Source organism: Parasteatoda tepidariorum, chromosome 12, assembly GCF_982258835.1.
Source record: "Parasteatoda tepidariorum strain Cologne lab strain chromosome 12, Ptep-v5.0, whole genome shotgun sequence".
NCBI classification, from domain to species: domain Eukaryota; kingdom Metazoa; phylum Arthropoda; class Arachnida; order Araneae; family Theridiidae; genus Parasteatoda; species Parasteatoda tepidariorum.
Genome location: NC_141766.1, coordinates 30,653,447 through 30,672,627, shown reverse-complemented (window position 1 = coordinate 30,672,627; position 19,181 = coordinate 30,653,447). Strand labels below are relative to the sequence as shown.

Below are 19,181 nucleotides of genomic sequence, written 5' to 3'. Positions count from 1 at the left end.
GGTAGGGTCTCCCAAGCCGGACAGGCCGAAGGGTAGGTGCCAGACTAAAAAGAACACCACCAGGAGCCAAGACAGTCTTCTACCTCACGGTGCTCCGGTCTTTGGACAACAGAAGCTGCATACCCCCTCCCATGAATCAGTTGACAATTACATATTTAAATACTATTTTGAATAGTTCCAACTCTACATATTTAACAAAAAATTTTATTATCATAAAAAAGAAGAAAAAATGCGAAACAAAACTAAAATCTCTCTCGCTCTGTACATGGATGGTTGAATGTTAACAATATCAAGCTTCCTAAAATCGTAAGAAATTTAGGAAACTTCTAGTGTATCCCTCCACTTATGTTATGCTTACGAGGTGATGTTCAAACAGGCATAATATTCTTAAAAGTTTTATTTTTGTGATTTCAAGTTTACTTGAAATTTTACCAATTCATAAGAGATTTCTTAAAGTTGTAAATTCCAACAGGTTATGAACCAAAAAATAGATTTAAGAAAATTAATATTGCAACATGAATAAAGTGTAGGGTTTGCCACGTTTTGAGAGTTATCCCTTATTTGGCTATAATTTTGTAAAATATCACCGGTTGTTATTTTTTGGGTAGCACTTAAACATGCTTGTTGGGCTTCCGAATTCATTTGTTCTTTGTTTCCCTGAAAGTTAAATTGAAAGAACACGTTATTATAATGTAAACACTACAAGTATAATAATATTGGATGACGTGCTTTTTCAAGTTTAGGAGTAAAAATCAATCGGGACCAGTAACCCGGAAGTCTTACGGCGAATTCTAACTCTTGGCAGCTTAGCTCTACTAGGTCAACCAACCCTAGTCTTAGATTAAGTCTTGCTGTAATAATAAAACGGTTCCGGTAAAATCATTACAACCCTGTCAGTGAAACATCCAACCAGGATCGAACACACTGAAGGAGGAGCTTCATGATTGACGTCATCACTGACAAATTTAAATTTAAAATTCTTAAGTACTACAGAAATAAGTAACCGGATATCTATTTCTAAGAGAGTTTTACCTTATAATGGCATCAGTAATGCTCGAGTACTGAATTGCGGTTTGTGTACAAATATTGTGGTTTCACTTTTATATCTGTTCTTTTAGGGCAGAGTTATAATTTAATTAAATTGAAGGTTAAGATAACTGAAGTATGTCCAAAAATACAACTTCTTCTGCTTTTAGAAAAATAGATGTTGATCAGTATAATGATGACTATTATAAAGAAGAAGAGGGAAGTGAACCACATTCACCTCCCACTGGACCTGATGAGCAGGAAATCCAAAATTTGATTAATCAGTATCCTTTTTCAAATAATTTCTTTCGAATATTTATGTTGAATTAAACCTTATTATTCATTTCTATTTTTTATTGTTCACTTTTCATTTATTAAATTAGGGAATAAAATAAATTAAGGTATATATTTTAAATCATGATTTAAAAATCAGCTTTCATTGCTTAAATAATGTAAGATTTGATGAAAAAAATCTATTTCTAACAATGACTTTTTGAGCAGGAACTTAAAAAACTGCTTTACCTTGTATGTATAGTAGATTAGAGGTAGCAATTAAGAAATTTTAATTATTTTATGATGGTTTGAGTAAAATTTTAGTGGTATCTGACCATCCTTAATTTTGAGCCCTGTGTAAATAGCCTGTAAGAAGATGTATATTTTTTATCAGCATATTTAGATTATTTTGTCAAAATTCATATAAAATACACGAATGTCATTGTTTTTTTTTTTTTTTACTGTACAAAACTTTTCTAACTAAAGATTATGTTATGTATATAATCTACGCCAAGTCTAATTTGTTTTAGTGTAGAAAAATTTGTTATAAGTGTTAATTTCGAGCTTTCATGCTTTGCTTTTTGATCTTTTGTTATATATTCCTATTCGGTTTTTTGCCAAGTGATGAAGTGTTTGTTTGACTGATATAAAATAATTAATAATGATCATTATCTCTAGAATAATGATCATAGAGATTTAATGATTATTAAATCTCTATGTATTTTAATTAGAAATTTACCATTAAGTTGACAAGTTTTTTTGTTTAAAACAAAAGTTCCTCTAACCAGCTTGAAATGATTAAAATATATTTTAATTTATAATACATTATTTTAAAAAAGTATTTTTGCATAGTAAAACACAACAATTCTGATTGGAAAATGTTTAAATTTTTTCCTAGAAAGTCAATTATGATATTAATTTAATATTTTTGTTATGGCAAGAAAAACTTACTACAGGTTTACAAAAAAAAGTACTTTCTTAATAACCAGGATTTAATCTGTTACTCCTAGGTGTTGAAATTTGTTGGCATACGTTTAAGAATCAATAAATGTTATATTAAGTGCGTATGTGACTGGTCTTGTAAGAAATGCAAATATTCTAAAAAATATAAGGATTTTATAAAATGCCTGCTTTATTAATGTATTGTATGTTAAAATTATTTTGGAGGTTGTATAAAATGCCTAGTTATTCTACAGAATGAATGATAAATACTTTCAAAGCAAAACATAGAAAAAGGACGGTAGCTATTATATAGTAGATGTTCTTTCCTCATTAATACAAGTGTTATTTAAAAAAACAAACAAATTACTGCTATTATAAAGGCTTGTTATACTCATTACTGTTAATTTGCGAAGTGCCAGCATTCTATGGAATACATACAGATTTCATTAAATGTCTGACATTATTTCATGCTTTGCTGGTATTTCATTTGGCATTCTATAAAAAGCCTGAAGGAAAGTGAGAAATGTTTCATCCTTTTATGCTTTAGAGGTCAGATTCTCGAGGTGTTCACTTACGTTGGATCCTATCTCATGTTGGTGTCCTTGGTAATGAAGTTGCAGATAGCTTGGCTAAAAGGGGTAACATCTGACTATCTCATTACCTATCATGATGTAACATGATAGGTAATGAGGTAGCCAGATCAAAAGATTTTTGCCCTGAAGAAAAGCTGTTTCAAACCCTCCTGTTCACCACTGGTTTGGCAGAAAAAGCCATGGTGGTGTTCTAGAGTTTAAAGGAGATATCAGCTCATACAACAGTTTCACAATTCATCAGTGGCCATTTAAAATGTTTAACTTTCAAATTTAGACGCACTGTCTTCCCAACATGCAGCAATTGCAATTTGAAACCAGCTTCTCCCGAATACATTCTTGATTGTCTGGAATTTTCCTCGGATAGCATTCTTTTACAACCAATTTTACTGTGTGACTTTGACAGAAACTCAAGGATTTGATATAGGTGAGGCTATATTGCGAAGGATTGGAAGCAACAACAGGGGTCGGATTTCTATATTCTATGTAAAATGTATACTTTCAAACTTTCCCAGAAGCATATATATTTTTAATTTAATAGTATCACTAATTTAATCAAGGATTATTTTCATTACATATTTGCACTAAACCTGAGTACATCTCAAATAGGATGATATTTATAAAATTGAGATAATTTCAATGATCTTGACCTGTATGAAATTTTTTCAGCATATGACATCCCAAAAGCTGAAGAAAGAAAATGTTTTATTTGATTAGCTTATTAAACTTGCTGCTCTTTAAAATGTATGTTTAGTAAAATAGGAGATATTCAAATAGAATGTATAGAAGTATTCAGTGATTTTTTTCTCCCTATCCCTGTTTTATCAAAAATATGCATTTCACATCCCCAAGACTTATGTTAGTTTTATTTTAGAAATTAAGTTTTTTCTGAGGTAAATTATTTTTGCAGTTAAGTTAATAAGCTTATCACAAACATTCTCCTTCTTCTGTGCTTGCATATTATTTGAATAACTCCTGTGTCTTATGTGCTGTTATCAAACAATTAATAGTATTACAAACTATTTATTTTATTTTGTTTTGCTTCTTTAATTTGACTTAGAGGCAAACATATTGATGCTATGAAGAACCTTTTACGAACTGCTCCAACAGGGACAAAAAATCAGTGCATTAAAGTAAGATTCACATGCATTGTGTTGGTAAAATAATATCTTTAGTGTCTTATGTTGTTTGTTAATATTAATTTCAAATTTTTTTAGAAATCTATCTATTGCTTCTAAAATATAACGTTTTTAATTTTACCACAAGTTTAAGACTTGTTAGTTATATTTGACTATTTATATTGTATTTATATACAATTTATATGTTTCTGTTTCATATTCGTATCAGTATTGCAAACATTTCTATCATATGTTTTAGTAACAACATTTGTTTGACTATATAAAACTTAACTGTTTACATCAGTTAATTATACGAATGTAACGATGTAATGTACGATGTAACGTAGCGATGTATACGAATGTAATTATATGATATGTAACGCATATTCGACTACTATTTGGTATTCAGCTAATTCTGAATATTTTGCCGAATATTCAGTTAGCCCAATGTCTAGCGAAATATTCGGCCGAATGTCCAGTAAAATAATCGGCTAAGTATTTTTTGAAAAAGTATTTTTTCAAAAAACTTTTTTAGGGGGGGGGATTTAAATAGATTTAATGAAAAATAATCTAAAGTCATATTTTCTACTATACATTATTAAAAATAGTTTTTACTCTCAAATTTGTACAGTTCTAACTTTTAAATTTATGTTCTGAAAGACAAATAATAAAAAAGCAACATTTGAAGAGTTGAAGCTAGATTAATTTATAGTGAACCACAAGTTTTGTACTGCTGATTTTTTTTTTTTAGAATTATATTCAAGCAAAGTCAGTTTTGTTGTTTTTTCAATACTTTTTGTTTCAGGAATTTAGAACTTTTTTATACGAATGTAATTATATGATATGTAACACATATTCGACTACTATTTGGTATTCAGCTAATTCTGAATATTTTGCCGAATATTCAGTTAGCCCAATGTCTAGCGAAATATTCGGCCGAATGTCCAGTAAAATAATCGGCTAAGTATTTTTTGAAAAAGTATTTTTTCAAAAACTTTTTTAGGGGGGGGGGGGGATTTAAATAGATTTAATGAAAAATAATCTAAAGTCATATTTTCTACTATACATTATTAAAAATAGTTTTTACTCTCAAATTTGTACAGTTCTAACTTTTAAATTTATGTTCTGAAAGACAAATAATAAAAAAGCAACATTTGAAGAGTTGAAGCTAGATTAATTTATAGTGAACCACAAGTTTTGTACTGCTGATTTTTTTTTTTTAGAATTATATTCAAGCAAAGTCAGTTTTGTTGTTTTTTCAATACTTTTTGTTTCAGGAATTTAGAACTTTTTTTGTTTAATTTTTGCTGTCTTTTGTTTTAATTATAGCACAGCATTTTAATTGAGCGTTTCTAATAGATGTTATTCTTTTATTAACAATTTTTTTCTGTATGGTAAGGGAGATAGCTGGTAACACAGATAACTGTAAATCTTAATGTTAAATTAAAATTTCAGAACTAAGAACAATTTTTTTTCTGTTTCTCTTTTGCTTTCTTTATTAACTTTTATTTTTAATAGCATTTTTATAGTGACATAGCCTGTTTTAAATAATGTTTCTAATGAAAGTTATTCTTTTATGGTCAGTTTTTTCTGTAAAAATTAAGAACGGTTTTTGTTTCAATTTCTGTCTAGCCTTTTTTTTAAAACTTTTGTTTAATAGACGTTTTTATTATGAAACAACTATTAAGAGCATTTCTATTATACTTTATTCCTCACTTTTTTTAAAAAATACGGTAATTGCGGAACTGAGATGTTCAGCTTTAAAATTTGCTTTCTAAAATTAAAATCGATTGATATTTTTAATGTTTTGCTTTTGTATATAATCTTTTCTTTGGGCATTTTTATGATAGCGCTGCATTTTTATAAGTGTCTCTGATACATTATATCTCTTAAGGTTTTACGGATATTTTTTTTTAAAAATATTATTTTTAGGTATAAAGTTTTGATTTAAGAATTAAGAGAATATTTTTTTCCATTTTCCTTTTTTTCAACTTTGCAACTTTATTCATTTATTTTTTTTAATAGCTGTTAGTAAGTTTTTTTTATTTCTCTTATATTTCTAATTTCTTCTAGTTATCTTAATTATGTAGCTGTAATTCAATAATGTAGCTATAATAATATAGCTAAGTTTTGATTATTTTACAATAATGACTTAACTTATTTACGTATAAAATATATTTACAATTATTTAAAAAAAAAAATGCTGCTATTCGGCCGATATTTTTTTTGGCCAAATATTTGGCTATTTGGACGAATTGCCTTTTGTTACATGGCTAGTTAAATTACCTGTATTTTTCTTTACCTAGGTGACTAATCTAAGAAAAGAAAATTTCTGATTATTCATTAGATGTAATAAATAAAAGATGCATCTATTTAAGTTTTGAACAAACATAAAAAAAAAAAAAAAAATTGAAAAAATATATCTTGTAAAATTTTTTTTATTGTTATTGTATTTATTATTTTTTAAAAGTTCTTTTTATTATTATTATTAGACTTATTAATTTTTTTATAGATATTGACTTTAATTGACATACATTTATTTATAGGATGCTGCTTTTAATTTAGTGCTTAAAGTGATATTATCTATAAAAACTAGTGATATTGAAAAAACCGTTGCACAACTAGATAGAGATCAAATTGATATGTTAATGAAGTATGTTTATAAAGGATTTGAAAATCCCTCCGAAGGTAGAAGTGCACACCTTCTTGCTTGGCATGAAAAAGTAAGTTTTAACATTTTAATTTACTTAGTTCTCTTTGTGTCTGTCATTCTTTTAAGCTTTACTTAATTGTTTTTTTTCTTTCTAACAACTTAATGTTATGTATTGTTTTTTCTGGTAATTAGTTTAAATAACTTTATATGTCTTTGACAAATTTTGTATAATATCTGCTTTACTGATTTCATTTGCACATTTATGCTAATATTTTTTTGTTCTGAAGGAAAATTTAAACATTGATTGATTTTATAAAATATCTGTTTGTATTCTGGAATTTCTTTTCTTTCTTTCTTTCTTTCAAAAAGTAAAAATTAAATAAATAAATAAAAAAATAGTATAAATAAATGAAAGATAGAAAATTATACTTAAAATATATAATTAAATTGCCCACTATTTATCTTAAAAGTTAACATTTCAAGAAAAAAATTATTTATAACTGGGTTTTCTTTTTAAGCAATTTTTTATAATTTTTGTAATGATATTAATAGTTCTAAGACACAGTCCTTTGTCATCTTTATTGAGAGCAAAAATCTGATTTCTTAAGAGTTCTTTAGAACATCGAAATTTTTTTTTTAAAGCTTCTTTGATACATTTTTAGTGACTTCTGTTTCCTTTTCTATCTTGTCATCACTTATCTCTCTCTGCTTTGTCGTTTATCGGTTCTCACTCTGTTTTGTACATAGAAACAATCACAAAATTTTCGTCAACATTTATGATAATCACTCAGGTGAATGCTCTTAATTCGATCTAGTGCAAACATTTCTTTGAGTTCATTGAATTTATTACTAGTTTATTATGATAGTTTTGATAATAAAACTCATAGTAGCAATTGATAATAGTTGTTTGGAAATCGTAGTTTAAAGATTTACTTTGATGTAAATCCTATGTAAGATGCTCACTTCCATAAACGTACGACTGTTTCTAAAAGGTGGTCCTTAAAGGTGGTTGTTTATTAAAGTTCATTTTTTAACATGAAAATATACCTGTTAACTTGTTTAAATTGTGATTACAGTAGAGTATCGATAATTCGAGGTGAACAAGACTGAGGCTACCTCTAACTTTGTAATACTTGTCAAAAACTTACAATTTAACAAATATTTAAATAAATGGAAATATATGCAGTTTTAAAATTTCAGCATTTAATTGATGTCATGTATTATATTTAAAGGAAATTTAGTTACATTAGAGGATCAGGGTACATTGCAGCAAGTTACAATATTCATTATATTACTGCATCCAGTTAATTTTACTTTAAAATAATTGTCTAATGTTTTTTTTGTTTAAACACACTGTTTACATGTTTCAGTGTTTAAAATGCAATTTTTTTTCACCATAATAATCATTGTAAAACCAATGGTAGTAATTGTTCCACGTGTTGTGTGTGTGTTGGTCATTGCTTAGAAGCAAGACTAATTTTTTTTCTCACTAGCTTAGATTTATGGGAAAAATTTAAACTCTATTGATAAAATTAGTATCTACAATGTTGCTCATATAATTTTTACCCCTTTGATTTTTATCAAAGAATCTCTTTAATTTCAATCTTCCAAGTGACGCGAAAGTTTTTATGTAATCACATTATGATCCATTGAGTTTTAATAGATATAGAGACACAAATCGGTTTTTTCAGCTCCATAACAATGCATTTGATTAACATTTTGAAAATATGTTTATCATATAACGATTAAAGGCCCAAATAATGTGAATATTAATGATTCTATTAAATTATATGATTTTATTCCATTATTAAGCAAGTTTATTTTGTTACCAATAAAAGAATTCTATTATGATCAATAGATCTTTTTCAACTTAACCTAAAAAGGTTTGCAAAAGTGCCATATTTTGCGAATATAAAGTCTGGATAGATTCTTTGAGATTAATTTTTTTCCCCATTACTATTTTTTATTTATTTATATTTTTCTGAAGATTATTTCATTTACATTTTAAAATACATTAAGCAGGGCTGCTACTGGCAACTAACATGACTAATTTAAAAAAAGAAAGAAAAGGCGTCTATTTTCGTTAAAATTTAAGCAAAAACGACCTTTTTCGAAAAATCTGCACCCCTTTTTTTATCATTTAGCTACAAATGAGGAAAAAATTCCCGCTTGGTTAACGGATGAGGTTGATCATCTTGCTTTATTTCTTTCCTTCTGGTATATTTTTTCCTTTTTGCAAATAAAGATATTATGAATGATTGATTTAATAATCATCTGCTTCAAAAAGCTTCTGTCCAATGTAGATATGTCATTTCGTCGGTGTTAATAGAAGCAGAAGTTGGAAATATAGATATAGAGGGGATATCACTATTAGGCTCTGTAGCAGATTACGAGGTTGTTGATTACTAATCATGATAAGATCGTGTTAATTATTAATTAGGATCCATCTTACGAGAACACTCCTTTCTCGGAACATAGTCGCCTATAAAATTGGGCTTTCAAAAGGAGATCATTTTCTTTGCTTCATTTTTTAAGTTTTATATTTAATATAAGAAAAGAAAAAAAAGCAGTTCATAAGAGTTCATCCTTTTCTTTTTAATGCATTTCTGTTAAGGTAAAAAAAAATATTTTCATTTTCTAAAATCCTAAATCTAAATTTTCCGTTTGAGGCCAATACGTATCTAGATGCATTTTTCAAGTATAAAATTTAAGTTTCACTCCTCAAAAATTTTACTTTGAGTGTATTTTATTCTTCGTAAAATGTTTGTGAAAATTATTAGTCTCTATTCCTTGCTGCTGAAACAAGATAATCCCGTCAAAAATCAATCAGTGATTGAGTGATGAGAGAACATTGGCATCCCTTTCATGTATTTTGAATTTCAGCACTCTTTGCTTGGTGATTAGGATTTAGATGCCTTTCCAGATTTTCGTGTTAAGGGCACCCTTTTTAGGCCACAATGAAGGTGTCCCTTGTGACACAATTTTTCAAACATACAGTAGAGAACCATTTATCCGGTATCCAGATAATCGGGAAAAATTTTGCTCGATTTTTTCCGCCATTTGAAACTAGAACGAAACAAGCGGAAATTGGACTCATCCTTGAAGTTGATTAGAGGAAAATGTAAGGAAGGGGAAAAAAATTTTCCCCGTTTATCCAGAGAAACGTCATATTTATTTGACATCGACTAATAAAAATAAAATCTTTTTCTTTTGAATAAATTCTCATTCTTTGGAAGTGCGGTATCAATTGCAAGTTTTTCTTGGTGTGGAATCACATCTGCTGTAATAAAAATCTTGTTTTTATCAACAAAAAAAATAAAATAAAAGGAGAATTGTTTATTTATTTAAACAAAAGATTATTTTATGAAGCAGATTGCAGTTTTGTTTTTCTGATTCCACTACGTTTGATTTTTTTTCTTTTCGCGATAAATTTCGCGCTCAATAAATTAATTCTTTTTATTCATAAATTTTATCATTAGGTTTTTTTTTTTGTTTTTTGAATTCCGTTGATCTTGCCTTGTTCCGGGTTTTAATATTTATGCTAGTGCCTTTTTTAACTATCGTTTCGGTTCGATAATTTTCAAGTGTTTTTATTTAGATTAATAAGTTTTCTTTTTATTTTATCGTTTCCCCCCGTATAATTAGGTATGAAATATATTGCGTTATTTAATCATTGGTTTTGTTTATATTATTTAATTTAGGAATTGTAATTATTTTTAAAAAATAAATATGAGAATTTTGTATTTTTTAAACTTGATTTTCTTGTCTAAACTTGCAAATTTTTTTATTCTTTTAAATGTTATATTTCTACCATTTTTTTTTTTTTTTTTAAAGTTAGGAGTACCTTTCTTTTTTCTCTTACTTTCTGCATTACACTTTTTCCTTGTACTTCGGGTTCGATAAAACATCGATTAACGACACTTTTTGATCGATCCAGAAAACCGGGAAATTCAGATATCCGGGATAGCGATGGTCCCGAGCATCCCGGATAATTGGTTCTCTACTGTACTAGTAAATAATGGGAAAAAAAGACAAATTTTTTAAAATATTTTGTGTATTTTTCTAATTTTTTTAAGAAACCTCAGTCTAATTAATATGCAAATAGTAAAAAGAAGAGAAAGAAAAATGGAAAAAGGGTTTTTTAAGTTAAATATTCAAGCAAAAATTCTTGGGTGTTAACTTTGTATGTTTCATCTTTTTAGTTATAAGAATGTTATAAAATAATTTTAGTTGTCAGATTAATGGAGGGTTAAAATTGCCCTCTAAAAGTTATTTTTGGATAAAACTGCCTTAGATACACCTTTTAAAATATTGCAATTTATTTAAAATGATTTTTATATGTATTAGGATGGATGGATTGAAGACCATTTCACAAAATTTAGATTTGATTTTAAAAAAGAAAAAAATTGCTACACAATAAGTTTTTATCTTTATATATATATATATATATATATATATATATATATATATATATATATATACAGTGGTGGCCAAATGGATAAAATGAAGTTTAAAAGAAAACAATTTTTTTGGGTGTTATTTCTGAGACAGTTTTTTTTCTTCGTGTCAATAATAATTTAGGTTGAAAGAGAGTAAACCTTCTATTAATTATTATATTTCTATGAAAAACAGTGTTTGAATAGGGTATATTGTTTAAAAAATTAAGTTTTTGATTATATTTTAGGTATATGCTGCTGGTGGAATGGGAAGCATTGTAAGAGTGCTCACTGATAAGAAACATGTTTGACATTTAGTTGTTGCGGGAAAAATATTCCTCAATATTGAGTAGGAATATATTTAAGCTGTGTACATTTAAATAATTCTCTTAACTATCTATCTTTCAATGTTCTCATCAGTGAACATAAGCTTGTAAGTGATTGTAACAAGTGATTAAAAAAAGTGACCTGGTGCTAAAAATAAGTGTGTATTTGTGTTTATGTAAAGGATGTTCTAAAATTGTTTTTTTATTTCTTTTGTGAAAAAAAATTTAGATGAATTAAAATGAACAAAAACATGTAATTAGTTGTAAAACCTATTAAGAAGAAAGAATATCTTCATTAGACTATATGTATCCAATCTTTTAGTATAAGTATCCAATCTTTTGCATAAAAATTACCAATTATCATTTAGATAGTGTTTAAAAGTTAAGCAAGTTTAATATTTTGTTATAATTTTATCTTTCATTATGTAAAGTAACTGGTTAAGCATATTTGAATAATTGTTTTAAGCACATTTTTCCTGAGAAACCCCTACTTTGTCTCAGGGTTGCAAAAAACCGACCTACCCATTAAAACCCGGGTGGATTTTACTGGGTAAAACCCACTCTAAAATGGATTTTTCTGAAATTGATTTATTTTTTTATCTTCTGTTATATTAAAGAGCTATTCTATTGAAATATGTATGTAGTCTAGCTTAAAAAACTGACCTATGATGAAAAAACTTTGTGTTTGGAGACTGGGGAGTCACCTTTGCTGGCTATATTTGACTGTATGGCCATTGATTAGACAGTGCCTTTAATTTGCTTTTTATACAAAAAAAATTATTTCCTTAAATATTTTTTAAGCTTAAAATATAAATAAAAAGTAATCCTGTATAAAAATAAGTTTCAAATGTGTGATGTATGTGAGTAAATATAATATTTTGTATTATGATGTCAGAAGAAACTTTTTACAGACTTTTGCACCAATTTATTTGTGTTAATTATTAATTGCACTTTAATTACCTATATGTTAAGTCAACTCATAAAATTAAACTTAATTATTAATATTAAAATAAGGTACTTATCCCGTCCCTCTCTTTTGAAAACCCCCCCAATAAAACATGAAAAACCCAGAAAAGCCCAATAGAACCCACCCGGGTTGGTTTTTTCAGGAAAAACTTGGGGTTTTTTGCAACCCTGCTTTGTCTATTTGTCCTATACTCTGATATATGATGTGATTGATGTATTTAAAGAGTTTTTCAGTGCAAATTAAATGTTTGCTTTAAAAAAACATTTATTTTCCTCGTTCAGTAGTAATATTTTCTGATAATTATAGGCTTTTTTTCTCTGTTTAGGGAAGAACTTTATTTGAATTGCATAACAAGCCAGAATTTTAAATAGATGAGCAAGCCATACTTTTAAATTATGTTTTACAGCCAGTTTATTATTTTTTTATAAATATTTCTGTTACATCTAAAGCAGCGACAAAGTTATTCAAATGTTAAATACTAAGAGTACTTACTAAGTTTTACAGATTTTTTAAAATCTTTGATATACTATCTCTACTTTACGTAAGGCTTTTAATTTTAAGTTTAATAATGTATTTTATAATCTTTCATTAGTCTTATAAATGTAATGGTATCTATCATTAAATGTCTCGAAACAGAATGGACTGTTTAAAGTGACAATTTTAATTGTGCTTTATTTTCTTCAGGAAAAGATAAGTATTAAAATTTGGTACTAAGTGATTTATATTTGATTGATCATTATACTCATGCACTCTATGTTTATTCAGTTTTTCTAAAAAATATGTTTGATAATTATACTCGTGTATGATTAGACATATTCTTTAGATGATTTAAATATTTAATTTTAATAATATTGTTATGAATAAAACAGTCTTTTTAATGCTTTTTTTGATTATTTCATTTGTGATACTCATTTAGATGGTTTAAATGTTTTTTTCTGTATTCCATTTTTCATATTAAAATGTTATGTATTTTATCTATACAAAATTGACATTTTAATTTTTTGTTCTCTATTAATTTTATTGTTTGCAAGCTGATTGTTAAAATATCAATTATCTAATCAGTCTAAATAAGCATCATATTTTTAAAGTAAACATTCCTTATTTGTAAATGTTTTTTCAAAGCATAGATATTGTATTTTAATCTATATAAACTGTAATCTATAGGGCTTCTACTATCTTTTTGAGCTTGTTTTCATCATTCCTCATTTTTTGCTGCAATTTATTAATGACAATGGACAATTAATATTTGAGTTCAAAACATGCAATCTTTTTATGTTTCAAATAAAGCATTTTATGTGTGATTTCACAAGATTTGTTGCATATAGGATTGTTCACTGCCAAATGTTTATGTTTTACTCAGTGAAAATACAAATATAAATATTTCAGTTTCGTTTCAATAAATCCTTTATATAAGTTAAATTTTTTTTAAAAGTTTTTTTTTTATGTACCACATCAAAAGTCAAATATTGTGGAACAAACCTTATTGCTGTTCCATATGTACAGTGCTTGGAAAATGCAATTTGCTTGTAGATTATTTTGTAAACGTTGGTAGTCAATTTTTATCTATTTAATTTTAGAAACATTTTCTTGAAAATTTAAAATTTTAGGTTAGATTTGCAGTATTTGTTGTTAATTGCTTTATCTTTTTCTTGAGCAAAATTAGATTGCGTAGCTTATATTAAAATAGTTCTTTAGATTTCATGCTACCTTCCATATTTATTTTGAAGTAACATGTTGATTGTACTTAAAATATTTACATTCAAGATCTCTAAGATGTTTTTCATAAGATAACTTTTTGAATTTCAGATAAGTGTTTTAATATTTAACTAATTTATTTCAAAAAACAGTATGTTTAAAATCTCTACATATGTAACTTATTTTATTTTGTCTAAATTTTTTTAATCTTATCAATTTTTTCAAAAATAGTTTCAGCATAAATCTCAATAAGTGGATATCTTAACCACAACAAACATGCCTAATTTGATTAGTTTTTTGTGTGAAATATCATTCTTTTTTTATTAATCTTATTTTAAAACTTATCATAATTGAATTAAAAGTAAAAGTTATACCATTAACAATGAATTAATCGCTTGGATAGATTATTGTCTGTTTTATAATTAAAATTTACTTCTGTTTTTACCTTTATCATACCAACAAAAGGTTAAACACTAGTTAAAACGAAATTGTTACTTGAAGTAAACTGAAAGATTTAGTTTTTTTTGCAACTATATTTTATACTAATAAATTTAGTTTTTATATACATGTATTAGATTTTATTTAAAATACACTAAAATGTACTTAGTTAGAAATTAGGTCTAAAGGTTTGCATTATCATCTAAACATAATCATTCATATTTATGAATAGAGCAAAAAAATATCTAAAATCATAATTTAATCAGTAGTTTTAAAAATTTAGTTTAAATTATTTGATCATTTAAGGATATTTTTAATTTTTTATGTTCTTTACATATTTTGGAGGTAATGAATCATTTAAAAACTATCGCTAGAGAAGTAACTTGATAGGCGTGGAATAGAATGAGACAAAATATAATTTACTTTTTTAAAGCATTTTTAAATGTAATTCTGGTTTTAACTGGGAGTTTAAAAAATTTAACTTGATTCATTAATTTTCGGATTGATTTATCACTTATATTTATACATAGTTATTTCATCTTTAAAGGTATCACAGTGGTAAAAGTAAATAAACATGAGGGTTGGAACTTTTTCTTCTTCACTGACACTAGTACATCTTGACTGTCTGTCACATTTTAGCAACCCTTGTTGAAGGTTTTTGCCCACCTTTTTGTTAGTGTTCAGTAATGAAATGCAAATTCCTCACAAGTTTCTCATGGACTTAGATGACTTATACTGTACAATCTCTGGCATATTAACACTTCATTCAACTCCATTAATCCTCTAGCAAAAACAGTGTGACATACTACGCTAAACTACCGACTAACACAAGACTCTGTTCTATGCATTAGTGCCCATGTGCTAGGGGTTTGATGGGCAAGTCCTTTTTCTTTATAGTAGACTAGGTTTGTAACTAACAAGTGGCATAAATGACATTTTTCAACTTTGTTGCCTGGTACTTCTACAGCAGTGTTACCACTATTAAGTTCCAACTCTTGTTTATACTTTAATAATAGTTAATTAAATAATATGTTATAATTCTAAATAAATTTAAATAAGTCAGTATAATTATTTAGTAAATTTAATGTTTTTTTCCTTACCAATGCAACAGACTAAATATTGAATAGATACTAACTATCGGAGTATTCTGTAATATATATTTTTATTTTAGCTCTAAAAATGGTATCTATAAAATAGTATTTTCTAGTAAACTTTATAATTTGTAAATGAATCCTAATGTTAGTCCCTTTTTACAATCTTCATACAAACTATACTTTATTTAAACAGATTATTAGTTTGGAGATTAAATTCCCTGCAATCTTTTCAAAACTGTTGATTGTAAAATTTTATGCAATTTAAGTGTATTAAAACTTATTTCAATGCTTGGAAAAAATGTAACTTGGGAAATATAAATTAAATTTAACATTTACATTTTCTGTTACTATAAAAACTAGAACAGAAAATCATCTTCATTACTATTAAAAATTACAAAATATATCTTTACTAATGTTTTGCATCCATGCATAATTCAGATGCAACTTGTTTTAGATTTTGAAATCAATGTTTGAAAGATGTAACATATTTATCAAATATTCATTACACATTGCATTTTATGCAACATATGCTCATTATTTGATGTTTGTATATATTTTAATAAATGAAGGGAATTTTATAGTACCCTGTAGGCTATGTATTAATAAGCTCAAGTTTACCTCTCTTGTGATTTGTTAGATGAATAGAATAATATATAAGTTTTGATTTATTGGTGTAAATAAAGTGTAGCATTTTTTATTACTGTTATTATTTTAATTTAGAAAGTTAATAACAATGCCATTGCTTTTTGAATGTAGCTTTAATTTATTCTTTATTTAAAAATATGCTAATTTCTAAATACGTTGTATCTTTTATACCTTTGAAATAAAACTTAATTGAAATTATTAAGCAGTTATGTTTTGTATTCTGTTAAATAAAATTTATTTTTAGTTTCTATGTTGGAGACAGATAAAAGTATTGTTTTCCTAGGGAAAAGAGAAAAGTTGTTGAGAGAGAAGATTTGCATTTCATAATACAAGTATTATCTCACTCCAAAATTATTTACCATAATGATTTCTGATTTAAAAATCTTATTCATCATGTTAAATTGTAAAATATGATTGTAAATACTAAATTTTCACTGAATAATTTAAATTTTTTGTTCCTTAATGAAAAGCACTGAAACAGAAATATAATTAATGAGTTAATGTATTGCTATTTATGATTAATCATTTGTAAAAAAAAGTTTTATTTTTAATTTAGCTGGTAAAATTGTATTTCTTTCACATTTAAACTACCCATTTTACTCATCTTGATAGACGCAGTGCTAATTTTCATCTATAAAAGTAACAGTAGTGGGTAATTTTTGATATTGATGCTTCCAAGCCCCTTGTATTGATTATTGAATTTTAAGAACACAAAATATGTACCAAAATATAATTGTTTATATGAATAAATTTTTAATAATCAATTACAGTAGGGAACCGATTATCCGGAATGATCGGGACCATCGTTATTCCAGATAATTGATTTTTCCGGTTTTCTGAATAGCTACAAAAAGCCGTTTTTTCTTATTATTAAACCCAACTAAAAAAAAAAAATATTAGGAAATAATCTTAAAAAGAAGAAAAAACGATGAAGTAATACAGTAATGATTATTTCTAAAATGATGGTACGGTAAACATCTTTCAGAAAAGAAAGAAAAATCCTAAAATCTTATGAGGGAAAAAAAATTATTTTTTCAAAATGGCGGGAAAATTTATCGAATTTCGTTCCGGTATTTTGGTTTTCCGGTTTTCTGATTTCCGGATAACGGGTTCTGTACTGTATTAAAATTTTTAATTTTTGTTAATTTAAAGCATATTTAAAATTAATTTATCATTTTAATACAGAAGTTGTAAGATAAGAAAAGTTCTGCAACTATTTATCAATATTTTTTATTACTAAATAGATTAATAATAATAAATATTACTAAATAATTAATAATATTTCTTTTGGTTGTACAGTTTATTTGAAAGGGATATAACCAAACAAGTTTTTATGTATCTCATCTTCTACCATGTAAAATTTGCATATCACTCTCAAAATCATATCTCCCCCCCCCTGATAATAAGGCTTTTTTCTTACATTTTAAGATAAAAAAATTGGGTTTATAAGCATAATGTACATGTTCTAGGGCATTTCTTATAGCACACAAGTATACTAAGAGAAAACATCTTTTTTTTAATTTTTGAAATATATTCAAATTATGTTTTATCAAGAACTCTTAACATTTCAGCAATTTTTATTTTTTGTTGATACTAGAAAAATGGTTAGGGCCACTCTCATTTTTTATTACTCTGTAATTCAAAAAATAACTTACTCAAAACAATGAGTATTTCTGCCTGTTAGCCTTTTAGGAATATATAAATAGAACCCTATACTTATAATGATGGGATAGACCAGTGTGGCCCCTAAGGTATTTTGGTACGTACCACATAGCCTCTGGCAGGTTTGTGTATAAGGTATCCTTTAGTAGGTATAAAGAACCCCAGTTTCCTTAAAAGAAAAATAATATTTTAACAGATCTTCAATTATTATTTCTAGAGAAAAAGAACAATTACAGGTGACAGCCTGTAATTGTTCTTTTAAATTAGCTTTGTTCAGCTATTTCTTTGATTGGCTGCAGTTTGAGAAAGGTAAGCATTATTTTTAATTCTTAAATCTAAAATTATGAAAATGTAACATACATCTAAAATTAGTTTCCTCTTATTGTTACAGTTTTTTGTAATTATCCTGTAAATTGTATTTTTTGATTAATTATATTTACAATTTAGGCTTTGTAGTATGACCTATTACTGCAACCTTTTCATTAATCCTCTTTGTTATTGCATAAATGCAATGCTATTCTAATGCCTATTAGAACATCTGCATTGAACTGTTTATCCTAATATAGTGACCAACATATAGTCTTTTTTTTTTTTTATTCCCTTTAAAATTACTTACTGACAAACATTTTTTCACTTCTGAAACAAAATGCTCAACAATGAATCATTTGATTGAAATTTTTTTTTTAAAGAAATATTTAAAACTTTAATTCTTTTCGTGAGAGACATATATTAAATGTGAAGCATTTTGAATTAAGGAAAGATAACATGATATAGTGTCTAACTAGTGTCTTTTCTCAGGTAGTCATTATCTCCAATGTAAAAGTAAGTGAAATATGGATTACTTTACATTGATGATTTAAAGTGTGTATAGGACATGAGGAAATAGATGTGAAGTCATGTTTATATTCAATAGGTTAAAAAGATGCATTCACATTCTTAGTAACTTCCTTTTCAATGGTTTCACTAAATTTATCAATTAAAAATTTTATTTACTCTTTTTTGTGAAATATTAATTCACTTGGATGGTTTATTTTCGAAAATATATAAAATGTGAGTCTTTGTAATCATTTGGGTATTCTGTTATTTACCATAAACGACTGTCTGGAACAAGTATATAATTTTTAATGCATTTTTTAACCTGTTACATATATATAAGTTCAAAATGTAGAGAAAGCATGGCAAAAATTACAGAACAATGAAAAAAGGAAAATATTAATATAAAAATCAGGAAAAAAAGGTAAGAAAGTTAATAAAAATCCAGAAAATAAAAGATATAATCTTTTCATCAACTCACATGATTATATCTGCAAAAAGGA

General features: G+C 26.5%; 1 protein-coding gene across 2 annotated transcripts; it reads left to right on the top strand.

The window, feature by feature from the left end:
- The first annotated feature begins 1,031 nt into the window (after positions 1 to 1,031).
- On the top strand, positions 1,032 to 13,750 carry Arpc5 (Actin-related protein 2/3 complex, subunit 5). 2 transcript variants are annotated; one of them, XM_043040990.3, is made up of 4 exons: positions 1,032 to 1,310; positions 3,892 to 3,964; positions 6,496 to 6,672; positions 12,657 to 12,837. In XM_043040990.3, exons 1-4 carry the CDS (start codon positions 1,165 to 1,167, stop codon positions 12,696 to 12,698), a joined length of 438 nt encoding a protein of 145 aa, XP_042896924.1. In that variant the 5' UTR covers positions 1,032 to 1,164; the 3' UTR covers positions 12,699 to 12,837. The 2 variants fall into 2 exon arrangements, with proteins under 2 accessions (XP_042896924.1, XP_015909458.1); XM_016053972.4 differs by having other exon boundaries at positions 1,034 to 1,310; positions 11,287 to 13,750.
- Positions 13,751 to 19,181: the final 5,431 nt, after the last annotated feature.